The sequence below is a fragment of the Hyperolius riggenbachi genome, chromosome 4 (genome assembly GCF_040937935.1).
Source record: "Hyperolius riggenbachi isolate aHypRig1 chromosome 4, aHypRig1.pri, whole genome shotgun sequence".
Classification (NCBI taxonomy): Eukaryota; Metazoa; Chordata; class Amphibia; order Anura; family Hyperoliidae; genus Hyperolius; species Hyperolius riggenbachi.
This window is the reverse complement of record NC_090649.1, coordinates 449,873,600-449,886,192: the sequence shown is the minus strand read 5'-3', so window position 1 is coordinate 449,886,192 and position 12,593 is coordinate 449,873,600. Positions and strand designations below refer to the sequence as shown.

The 12,593-nt window shown below is 43.7% G+C and overlaps 1 protein-coding gene across 6 annotated transcripts in view; it reads right to left on the bottom strand.

Annotated features, from left to right (window-relative positions):
• The window catches only part of DAAM2 (dishevelled associated activator of morphogenesis 2), a 290,157-nt gene that overhangs the window by 19,305 nt on the left and 258,259 nt on the right, over window positions 1–12,593 (bottom strand). For all 6 annotated transcript variants that reach the window (XM_068232717.1, XM_068232719.1, XM_068232718.1 and 3 more), the window contains 2 exons: window positions 11,481–11,541; window positions 883–1,014 (listed from right to left, as the gene is read on the bottom strand). In XM_068232717.1, coding sequence (XP_068088818.1) covers window positions 883–1,014; window positions 11,481–11,541 — 193 coding nt within the window. The remainder of the gene's footprint in view (window positions 1–882; window positions 1,015–11,480; window positions 11,542–12,593) is intronic.

Genomic DNA, 12,593 nt, shown 5'->3' with positions numbered 1-12,593 from the left:
CCTCCATGCTGCATAAAACTGGTATAAATCTGGTATCAACTCTGAATTATTAGCATCGAAATCTGATAATTCTATGTGACTTGGAATAACCTAGGGTAATATCCATGTACTCTGGCAAGCTCCTCAGGGGCGGGGATAACCAGGGTAATCACATATTCTGGTGAGCTTCTCAGGGGCGGGGGATAACCAGGGTAATATTCATGTATTCTGGTGAGCTTCTCAGGGGCGGGGGATAACCAGGGCGAAGCAGGGCTTTTTGGTGCACACCTTGTGCTGTGCAGGGCCAAAGCTTGGAGCTGCTATGGCAGTAATGCTATAGTCCACGCCTCACACACGAGTAATTTGGGTATCTGGCGATTGCTAGAGCCTGAATTACTTCTCCTTAGAGTTGCGATGACTCGAAGGGGGAATAGTATTTACCCCACCCCCGAATTGGTCCGGCAGCAGGGTGAGCCGTCACCCGGCTCATCCTGTACCGAAAAGCCTCCTTTTCCAAAGTGCCATGTACGCTAAACCAGGGTAATATCCATGTAATCTGGTGAACTTCTCGGGGCAAGGAATATCTGGAGTAATAATTATGTAATCTAGTGAGCTCCTCAGGGGAGAGGAATAACTAGGATGATATCCATGTAATCTGGGAGCTCCTCGGGGGTGGGGTTAACCAGGGTAATATGCATGTAATCTAGAGCGCTTCTCAGGGACCAGGAATAACAAGGGTAACATCCATATAATCTGATGAGCTCCTCAGGGGCGGAGATAACCAGGGTCATATCCAAGTAATCTAGTGAGCTCTTCCGGGGAAGGAAATAACCAGGGTAATATTCATGTAATCTAGTGAGCTCCTCAGGGATGGGGAACAACCAGGTTTATATCATTATGTACCTTATCCCGGGCCTCACTCAGAAGGTCCTCTAGTTCTGAGAAGCTGAAACTGGCCACTGTGATGAAGTCCCCCATTACTGGCACAAATCGATCTCCGTGCTCGCGGTACTGCCGCTTCTGATATTCCAGCTCCTGGTGGGAAGAGAAAGGATTGATTACAGTCTAAATACCTAAAGGCATATCAAAGTCCAGCTCCACTTATAACAGGTATTTAAGTTCTGGCTGTTCTCTGGTGAGTTAAAGCACTTGCTGGCTTTGTTTATTTATTGGAGGCTTCAATGACATCGTATACAGTTAATACAGTACAATATGATTTGTCTTAGCTACAATTTGAGGCTCATCTGCTAACCCCTAGATTAAAAGCTTGCTCTGTATCAGACAAATACAGTGCAATGCTGTATTTCAATAGATTTCCAATAGATTTCATGGTTAAAGCCATTGAAAATCTGTGTGTAGGGTATCAGGGGAAAATCAATCCCTCTTTGATCAGATTCAGATTGGGCAGCAAACTAAAGTCCCGTACTCAATAAATGATTTTTACGCAAACAATTTTGCTCAACAAACGATTTTTTGCAATATCCCGCAACATCGTTTAACAAAAGCTCGTTAAACAATGTTCAACGACAGGCGATTGCACGTGATAATCATTCGCTTTGACAGATCACCATGATGGATCCAATTGTGGACGGTTGTTCCGAACGCCATTGGCCCCCTTACGTTAATTACTGCGATCATTCAACAGTATGTTTTCATCCGTTGCTTGTTCCTACATTCCTGATTGCGGAAGATGGATCGATTGGGGAATGATTGTTCGTTGGATCGTCTGTCGCCGCGTTTCCCTCTGATCCATCTTCCGGGGTCTTGCGGTGACTATATAGCTGTAACGTGCCTGGACAGCTTTACACTCATCACTTCTGGAGTTTAGTAAGCGGGTCTCGGCGTGTGACGGATAACCTATTATTATCATACAGAGGTAGTTTTCTTGCGCACTGAAGTCTAGCGAGATATTCCTAGTAATCTGGCAGCGCATTATGACTCCATTAACATGCCCTGATCCGGAATAAGTGACCCGGCGACGCCAGCGCCGTTCCCAAACCCTCCTCAGAACAGGTTTCCTATTGTCCCACAAAGGCACCTGAAGCCACTCATTAACTCCAGCAATCTCCTTACACGAGGCTCAGGAGGATTTCATTAAAATCAAATTAAACTCCAGCGGAGCTTGTGATTATAATGACAGAACGTGGCCTCTCTGAGCACTGATGAAATAACTTGCGGTTTACCTTAAAGAGAAACTGTAACGACATATAGTGGAATGCAGTAAATTATTCTGAATAACCATGTTTACATGAAATATCCTGGTGTTCGGATCAGAAACACTTCCTATATCTATATATTGCTGTATATTGGTATGTAACCCCACCCTACCAGTGATGCTTTGCCTAGGCCAGGCATGGGCAAACTCGGCCCTCCAGCTGTTACGGAACTACAACTCCCACAATGCATTTGCCTTTATGAGTCATGAATGTGGCTGTCAGACTCCTGCAATGCATTGTGGGACTTGTAGTTCCGTAACAGCTGGAGGGCCAAGTTTGCCCATGCCTGGCCTAGGCTGTTTAGCTATATGGAATTCTCCTCCCAGAAAATTCTGCGAGACCAGGTATGTTTTCTGCTGGCTTTAGAACTCTCCGAAACATTCCATAGAAATGCACCTGACAGGACTAAAGATGTTGCGGCCTGTCATACATTTCAGAAAGTAAATCAGGGAGAGGAACAATTTTAAAACGGGCAAATAAGTAATACATGAATATTGTAGAAAAATAAGCAATTTTATTCATTACGTTATAATGACTACCGTCCCTCTTGATCAACTCCTCCATAGTTGGAAATGAGAATCACACGCTGAGATGATGGCAGATCGGGGTCTGTGCTCATCAGGCTGAACAAGGGTAACTTGTTCTGTCCGAAGAGCCTACGCTTCCCAGTCTATCCACACATAGGGTGACCAGACGTCCTCCAAAAGCAGACATGTCCTCTTATTTTACCATGGTTTCCACAACAAAGAAACGTCCCCATATGAACCGTACCAGAGTATATATAATGAAAATAAGCTTTATTGTATCAAATAGGTAACAAAATATATAAAAACAATTAAAACACGTAATCCAGGGTATCACACCATATCAAAATAATACTGTAATAGTAAATAAACCCATTAGCTTCCAAAAACTACAAACCATTTTTAATTATATAGTGCCATTGAGGAGGGTAAGCAATACGTGCCCGTGCTCCCAAAGAAGGATGCCCCCTAATCACACAAATTCCAGCTAAAAACGTCTCCAGAACTGCTGGATTGCAATGGTGTGTCAGCTTGTTAATTGTACAGAGTCACAATACTCCAACATGCATGCAGACTGTTTTGGGTAGGTTGATCCTCATCAGTGCATCTATGGGATAGGGCTTGAAACAACCAGAGTTACAGATTACCCAGCAAGCTAGTGGTAAAACAAAAGTCCTAGGACAGGCTGATACATCATTGCATTCCAGCGGTTCTGGAGGCGTGTTTAGCTTTCAGGGACAACAAAGAGCTGATTTGCCAGTGAAGGACTGTGGGACACCTCAGAGCTCACTCCAACTGGAATAACTGCAAATAGAGAAAAGACGACTTAGAGGAGATCTAATTAACATGTATAAATACATCAGAGGGCAATATAATGCGTACGTACAAAAAGGGCGCCTGGACAAAAAGGGCGCGGGGTGTAAACTCTAAATAATAATTAATCATTAATAGGGTTTATAAATATAGTGTGCTATATTTCGTTTACAAATAATGTTTAACAAAATTATAAATCATTAAATAATGTTTATGAAATCGGAAATTGTGAAAACGTTAATCTTCCCTGTTTCAAAAGTTAAACTTATAATTACGTTTATAAAAAAACCAATAATATATGTTTAATTGTTATAATTGTATATTATTGTGAATAACAGTCATTTATGGTTTGTTCTTATAATAAAATCTGAAAATATTGTTTATAAAGATGATATAAATATAACTACGTTCGTAATAAGTGTTGTAATACATTAGTAATTATTACTAAAATTTTACTAAAACTATACCTAAGCCTACTCTTACACAGAACCCTACCTGTACCTATCCCTAACCCCTAGACTCCCCTGTTGGTGCCTAAACCTAAGACCCCCCTGTTGGTGCCTAAACCTAAGACCCCCCTGTTGGTGCCTAAACCTAAGACCCCCCTGTTGGTGCCTAAGTAACCCTCCCTGTACCTACCCCTAACCCCTAGACCCCCCTCTTGGTGCCTAAACCTAAGACCCCCCTGTTAATGCCTAAACCTAAGACCCCCCTGTTAATGCCTAAACCTAAGACCCCCCTGTTGGTGCCTAAACCTAAGACCCCCCTGTTAATGCCTAAACCTAAGACCCCCCTGTTGGTGCCTAAACCTAAGACCCCCCTGTTAATGCCTAAACCTAAGACCCCCCTGTTGGTGCCTAAACCTAAGACCCCCCTGTTGGTGCCTAAACCTAAGACCCCCCTTTATTATGTGGATAATTATGTTTTACTAATTGTGGATTAAAAAAATATTTTGCAATTTACGTTACGTACTGATCGCTTTATTTTGTGAATAATAATGTTTTACAAACAGTAAGGGATAAAACTTTAAATAATGTTTTAATTATTTAAATAAGATAAATATGTTTATTATTTTCATAAACGTTATTCGGCACGGGTGCATTTTATAAACGTAAATCACCACAAGTTCAGTTATAAATCATTAAACAGCTCCGGGCGCCGTTTGTAAACTTTATTTAGCTCCTGGCGCCGTTTATAAACTTTATTTAGCTCCGGCGCCCTTTTTTCCTACCCGGCGCCCATTAAACGCTATTTATTATGGGAGTGAATGGCGGCGCCCTTTTTGTCCACTAGCGGCATGCGCCCTTTTTTCCCAGCTCCCAATATAATAGCTTGGCGGATGAGCTTTTTGTCCCTAGGCCTTCTCAAAGGACTAGAGGACATCATCTGCGCATGGAGGAAAAACGTTTTAGCCATTTATTTAGGAAAGGGTTCTTTACAGTAAGAGTGATTAAGATGTGGAATGCATTGCCACAGGAAGTCGTTATGGCAAACTCTATACCTGCATTTAAAGGGGGCTTAGATGCTCTCCTTGCGTTGAAAGACATCCACGGCTACAATTACTAGGTTATGCCTAATGATGTTGATCCAGGGATTTTATCTGATTGCCATCTGGAGTCCGGAAGGAATTTTTCCCTTTTGGGGCTAACTGGACCATGCCTTGTAAGGGTTTTTTCGCCTTCCTCTGGATCAACAGGGATATGTGAGGGAGCAGGCTGGTGTTGTACTTTGTACTGGTTGAACTCGATGGACGTATGACTTTTTTCAACCAAAATAACTATGTAACTATGTAACCTTCGGTTTTAAGAAGGCAAATGTTTAGTAAGGCCTGGTGCACACCAAAACCTGCTAGCAGATCCGCAAAATGCTAGCAGATTTTGAAACGCTTTTTCTTCTTTTTCTGTAGCATTTCAGCTAGCGTTTTGCGGTTTTGTCTAGAGGTTTTGGTGTAGTAGATTTCCTGTATTGTTACAGTAAAGCTGTTACTGAACAGCTACTGTAACAAAAAACGCCTGGCAAACCGCTCTGAAGTGCAGTTTTTCAGAGCGGTTTGCGTTTTTCCTACATTGAGGCAGAAACGCATCCACAATCCAAAAAATGCCTCACCCAGGCATTTTTCGTTTCTGCAAAATGGCTCCCGCTCTGGTGTGCACCACCCCATTGAGATACATTGACCAAGCAGATCCGCAGCCACAAGCGGATCTGAAAACGTCCAAAAAGCCGCTCGGTGTGCACCAGCCTAAGAGGGCTTTTTGGTCCTTTTTAGCCCCTTACACACTCCTAGCAGTTCTGGTTCACCATGAGCTAGCTGGGCAATCTGTAACATTTATTTTGTATGTAATTCAAAACTATTAGGTACCGTTCACACCTAAAATCGCAAAACGCTAGCGATTACTGGAGTGATTTTTCCTCGATTAATGCATAAAAATCACTGGACAGTGTAACATTTTGGGAGCGATCGCGATTAGCGATTCCATACATGCTAATCGCGATTGCTCAAGAATCGCCGCCAAAACACTGCATGTAACGTGTTTGCGATTATCGCTAATCGCAAAACGCCAGCAATCGCGGCAGTAAGAACACTGCCATAGCAAACCATGTGCTAAGTGATTTTAAAAACCGCTAGCAGTTTATAGTGAGCGGGAATCGCACGATTCCCGTTCAAGTGCGAACAGGCCCTTATATCTTGGCACCTGTGAGTTGCTGCAGCCATACGTTTATACTTTTACACTCCAAAATCAAGTGTTTATGCTAATATAATTTTACATGCATATTTTTATACATGCAAATAGTAAACACTGGACTTTAGTTTTGCAGTTTACGATATTGGAAAGCAGAGCTTGCAGTGGAGACGTATGTATTCTGTGCTGACAAAGGCAGCATAACGTATGTGGCAGCCCCCCCCCCCCTCCCCCGTTATGTAATGTACAGATGGCCCCCGCACAGAACAAGGGTCTTGTTGTACTGCAGGAAAGCCATCGCGATCTCATGGGCCGCCGCGAATGAAAGACACACACTCACACCGTTCGCCAGCTAGGTGGGCCTCATTCGGCTTTAATTTGTTCTGGATGTTTGCGTTCCCTTCCGCCGCCTTGCGCTACGAGCCACACGCCCTCCTGGCTCATTAGCGGATCTGTGGCTCAGAATGAAGCCATTCTTTTTTTTTTTTTTTCCGCCAGATGATAATGGCTACTAACCAGCCATTATAATTCAATTATGGGGAGTCAGAGCTCGCCTTTCACAGAGCAGCCGCGATAATTGCTGCAGAGCTTAATACGTTTAGCCCGCAGCCTCGCCTCCTGCGCCGCGGTACAGAAACGCCATTCTCCCAGCGCTGGACGCACAATGATCGCCATTTAATGCACGGGGGGTGATGGAGAATTGGGGTGTTGTGACTTCTCCTCCCCTAACACTCAGCTCCAGAGGGCCTGGGAGGAAGTCCGTTTTCACGGCTTATGGAATCCCAGAGAGGAAGGGGGGGGGGGGGGTAGTGGGGGGTTTTAGGGAGGAGGTGAAAGCTTAATCCTACACCCTACACGCAATCTTCCCTCTACTAACAATATTCTCCTGCCTTCCTCTCTAGTCATCTCTCCTCACTCCCGCTTCCAAGACTTTTCTCGATACTCTCCCCTCCTCTGGAACTCCCTCGCTCAACACATCCGCCACTCACTCACCTTTGAAGGACAACTGAAGTGAGAGGGATATGGAGGCTGCCATATTTATTTTCTTTTAAAGAGACACTGTAACATCAAAAAGTTCCCCTGGGGGGTACTCACTTTGGGAGGGGGAAGCCTCAGGGTCCCAATAAGGCTTCCCACACCATCCTCTGTCCCACGGGGGTCTCGCTGCAGCCCTCCGAACAGCGGCCCGACAGATCCGACAGCCTGTTCAATATTTACCTTTCCAGGCTCCAGCGGGGGCGCTGTGGCGGCTTTCGGCTCCGAAGTAGACGGAAATACCCGATCTCAGTCGGGTCCGCTCTACTGCACAGGCGCCAGAGACTTGCGCCTGCGCAGTAGAGCAGACCCGACGGCGATCGGGTATTTCCGCCTATTTCGGAGCTGAGAGCCGCCACAGCGCCTGCCCAGGAGCCGGGAAGGTAAATATTTACATTGTCGCTGTTCGGAGGGCTGCAGCGAGACCCCCGAGGGATGGAGGACAGCGTGGGAAGCCTCATTGGGACCCTGAGGCTTCCCCCTCCCAAGGTGAGTACCCCCCAGGGGAACTTTTTGATGTTACAGGTTTCTTTAAGCAGCATCAGTTTCCTGGCTAGCCTGCTGAAACTCTGCCTCTTATCCTTTTAGCCATAGACCCTGGACAAGCATGCAGCAGATCAGGTGTTTCTGACATTATTGTCAGATCTTAGAAGATTAGCTGCATGCTTGTTTCTGGTAAATAGACCAGCAGGACTGCCAGGCAACTGGTAGGGTTTAAAAGGAAATAAATACAGTATAGATGAGGTCTTTCCTCCTACCAGGATAGAAGGACCGGTGTAGTTTGAATTCTAAAACAAAATATTTTTCATATGAAATCTTCATGGTATGCGTGAGTAGGGGTGTGTCAGAGGCGTGATTAGGGGTGTGCCAGGGGTGGGGCTTAAGAGTCCCTCTTTCGTATCTCAATAAGTTGGGAGGTACGGTGTTGAGATACATTCGCGGCCACTTCATTTTCTTTCTAATTACTAAGCTGGCTATATGTTAAATTGATGCACACCATTACAGTTAACATCCATCCCATCCCCTCCAACAGGGAAAAAAGCACAATTCTGTGATGGCCTCTCCTGCAGGTGGTGCCCTGGGTAACAGTCTAGTTGCCCATACCGCAAACAAAGAGAACATAACTAGGAATCACCCTTCCCTCCATTGGCAAGATGTCTTATGATACATACTGTAAATATAGTGGGTTTTAATTTACTTCTCTGTGTGTTCTAGACTCTTAGGTTAGCACAGTAGTTGTTACAAAGCGGCTCCTTGGGGGTGGGGATTAACACAGGAAGGGGTGGTGCTTGCAGCAGGTAAGGGTGATCCCATGGTCACAACCAGAATTCGAGCCCAAATATTGAAATACCATATAAAACTCAAGAATTATCACAGCCACATGCCGACACCTTTACATGCTGCTCTTTTGCAATACGATAGCTTGGCTAAGATGGAGATGTGGTAATGTACGAGATTATTTTAACAGTGGAATTATTCAAATGAGCCATTTACAATCATGTTTTTTAGTATTTCCATTTTCTGGGAAATCTGTCTCAAACCTCGGTTCAGTCCTTTTTACCCCTCACTGTAGATGGTTAAAAAGATTGCTGCTGTATTTTTGAGGAGATAATGAGTCCTACCACAAGAACTTCCATGGTTCCAGCTATTGCACAAGACTCTGGCCCAGCAGTGAGGACACTGCCCACTATTTCAATGTTTATCTACAAGAGTCCTCTCCCGCCGCTCATCAACCAGCTGGAGAATTTCTGAGGCACATCTTGGCTTGGAGAAATAGAATGTTTCTTGTTTCCAAAGACTAATTTATCTCACCACAACTGGAAATTCTCCACAGGTTGTTGAACAAAGTGTTCTGAAGCTTGTAGGACATGGATCAAAATGTGAGGTTTCTAGCGAGAGTGAAGACCACTAATGGACTACTACAGAAGAACCGGAGAACTTAATAATGACATAATACAAACACATTGCTACATAGGCTGGAAGAAGCAGTTGTCCATCAAGTTCAGCCAAAATTATAAACCTTCAGAACCCAATGAGCCTATAAAAAGGCAAACTGCACTTTAAAGTATTTGTGAACTTATTCTTACTGGTAGTAAAATGTGTCCCTAAAGAATAAGCGTCAGCACGTTGGGCAAATTGGGGCGTCTGCCCCCTCCCCCCGGCCGCTCCTGTCCCTACTTAAACTAGGAGGAACATGTTACTACCTAAACTGGGGGTCCCTGTCACTACATACCCGGGCGCCGTTATAGACATTAAAGGGGAACTTCAGCCTAAACAAACATACTGTCATTAAGTTACATTAATTATGTTAATTAGAATAGATAGGTAATATAATTTTCTACCCACTCTGTTTTAAAAGAAAAGCCAAAGGTTTGTGATTCATGGGGGCTGCCATCTTTGTCATGGGGGCAGTCATCTTTTTGGTTGAAAGGAGGTGACAAGGAGCAGGAGACACAGTTCCAACTGTCCTGTGTCCTGATTACCCCTCCCAGCTGCACATGCTAGGCTTCAAATGTCAAATTCAAAATGTAAAAAAAAAAAAAATTGCACTAAAACAGCAGAACAAGAACAACAACATCAGAAATCCCATCATGCTTTGCACAGTATCAGGGGAAAAATGCTCGGGCAGTTTTCTTCTGTGCAGCTAAAAATGAGGCTTGTATAAGAGAAACAAAGTTCTGATGCTGTGGAACTGTTAAAGAAACACCCGGCCTTTTCAGTGCTGCTGAGCCGATTTTTAGTCTGGAGGTTCACTTTAATATTATGTCTATGGTGGTGCAGCAATGTAATTTGGGTGACATACCTTAAATTACTTATCCTCCAAGTTGCTACTACTAAAGGGGGAATAGTAATTAACGCAGCCCAGAATTTGAGTGACAGCAGGGTGAACAGTCATTCGGCCCGCCCTGCGCCAAATTGACCGGGCGGCAAAAATCCATCTACGCCAGGATGGGCCTAGAGGCTTATGATACGAAAGGGTCAAGAAGATATTAATTCTCCTAACTTGTGTGCAAATAATGTACCGGTAGAGTAAATATGTAAATAAACCCAGGAGAAGTCAAGCAGCAGGTGTAGAGATGGAATCAGAGGGACATTTCTCTGACTTGTGCTATTCAGAGAGTATGTATGGAGGAATTAAAGAGGAACTGTAGTGAAAATAATGTAATAAATATTTTTTTTTTAAAACAATGTTCATTTAGAAATTATTTAATCAGTGTTTGCCCGTTGTAAAATCTTTCCTCACCCTGATTTACATTTTAAAATTTATCACAGGTGGCAACATCTTTAGCCCTGTCAGGTGCAGCTCTGTGGAATGTTTTTTTTTTTTTTTTAAATGAGAGCTTTAAAGCCAGTAGAAAATATACCTGGTCTCCCAGAGTGAATTCCACATAGCGAAACAGCTTAGGCTTAGCATCACTGGGAGAGTGGGGTTATGCACCAATATACAGCAATATATAGCTCTAGGAAGAGTTTCTGATGCTGTGTGATGTAACTGAGGGCCAGTGCACAAGAAAAACCTCTAGCAGATCTGCAAAATGCCAGAAGTTTTTGAAGCAGATTTTCAGATCGATTTTTTCTGAGCGTTTTTTTAAGCGTTTTTGTGTAGTAGATTTCAAATATTGTTACAGTAACGCTGTTACTGAACAGCTTCTGTAACAAAAAGTGGAAAACCGCTCTGATCTAGTGTATTTCAGAGCTGTTTTCCACTTTCCTATACTTTACATTGAGGCAGAAACGCCTCAGAAATCTAAAAAATGCTGCAACCCCTGAGTTTGTGTTTGTGGAAAAACGAACCATTCTAGTGTGCACCATCCCATTCACTTTCATTAGCCAAGCGGTTTTCCCCTACAAGTGTTTTAAAAAACGCTTCAGAACCGCTCTGGTGTGCACCAGCCCTAACACTAGAGGCCATATAAGTGGTCATGTATGGTATGGTCCATGCAGCCCTTAGTGTGTGTCCTCCCGTCACACAGGTATCCTGAATTCTGGGGCATGGAAGTGAAGAAGGAGCAGCCGGTGGGAAGCGAAGAGATTAACAGGTGTACAGTAGATTAACAAATGCTCAGAATTCTCCCTGTTCTGGCATAGTGCTGACATCTCCAGCAAGGTGCTTTCTATGAAGGATTACTTAATAAATGCCGCAAAGATAAAGGTAGAAGACAATGGTGTGACGCTCCCCACACACATACAATAACAATCCTTCCAGACAGAAGTCGTCAAGGAATACTCACCGCCTCCACCGCTCTCAGTCCATTCTTAATGTTGTTCACTTCTTTGTCTAACTCCGACAAGCTGCAGAGAAAGAGGGAACAATCAGCGGCCATTATTATTAATATTAAAAACTAGAAAAATATAAATGTAAAAACACTCCACTCTCCCCGTAACAAGTATACAAGAATAAAAGCAAAAGATGACAAATTGTTGGGATTGTCGCTTGTAGTGAAGAAACATACTAGAAAGGAGGGGCTATGCTCATCCTGCTAAGGGACCATGATTATAGGTAGAGTAGGGACCCTTCCCATCAATGGGGAGACCTCATCGTTGGTGTAAGGGTCTAGTACACAATGCTATTGCATGCATCCAATTTGGAAGCTAACACCCCCTTTATTCAATCGCATAATTTTGCAACCTAGTTATTTTTAATGCTACTAGTGTTCTAACTTGATGTGTCATGAGTGCGGAGGGTTAATGATAGTTTTTGTCCTGAAGAAAAGGATTCTGTTCTGTGCAATTTATGTTTAAAGGGAACCTGAAGTGAGAGGGATATGGAGGCTGCCATATTTATTTCCTGTTAAACAATGCAGATTGCCTGGCTGTCTTGCTGATCCTCTGCCTCTAAAAGTGGCCATACACTTATAGATTTGCAGCAGATTCGGCTATCAGATCGATTTCGGTCAGATGCCTGTCAGGTCCAATCTGACAGGCATCTATCTGATGTGTGCCACACAATAGATTTCAGAATAGATTTATTAGTGTTTGTGAACTATTTAATATTTGTAATATTTGTTGGGCCTAGATTATACTATCCATTCTTATGGACATTTACAGTTAGAGTCCGGCCCAAATTTACCTCACAGCCGCCTATAGGCACAGATGTCCTGGCACCTTAGACTCCTCCCTCCAAGAATGTACTAATCCCGGTCAAACTGCACCGTAAATGTGCTGGCTGTCTAAGCTGTCACTTCTCACTTACTTCCGTTGGCGTCATAGGCAGCTACAGGTGCCCCTTAGTATTAGGTAGCTAGAAGTACCCTCAAAATTAAGTAGCTAGAGGTATAAGGTAGCTAGAGGAACCTCAGTATTAGGTAGCTAGAGATGCCCCTGACTTAAGGGAGATCACGTCA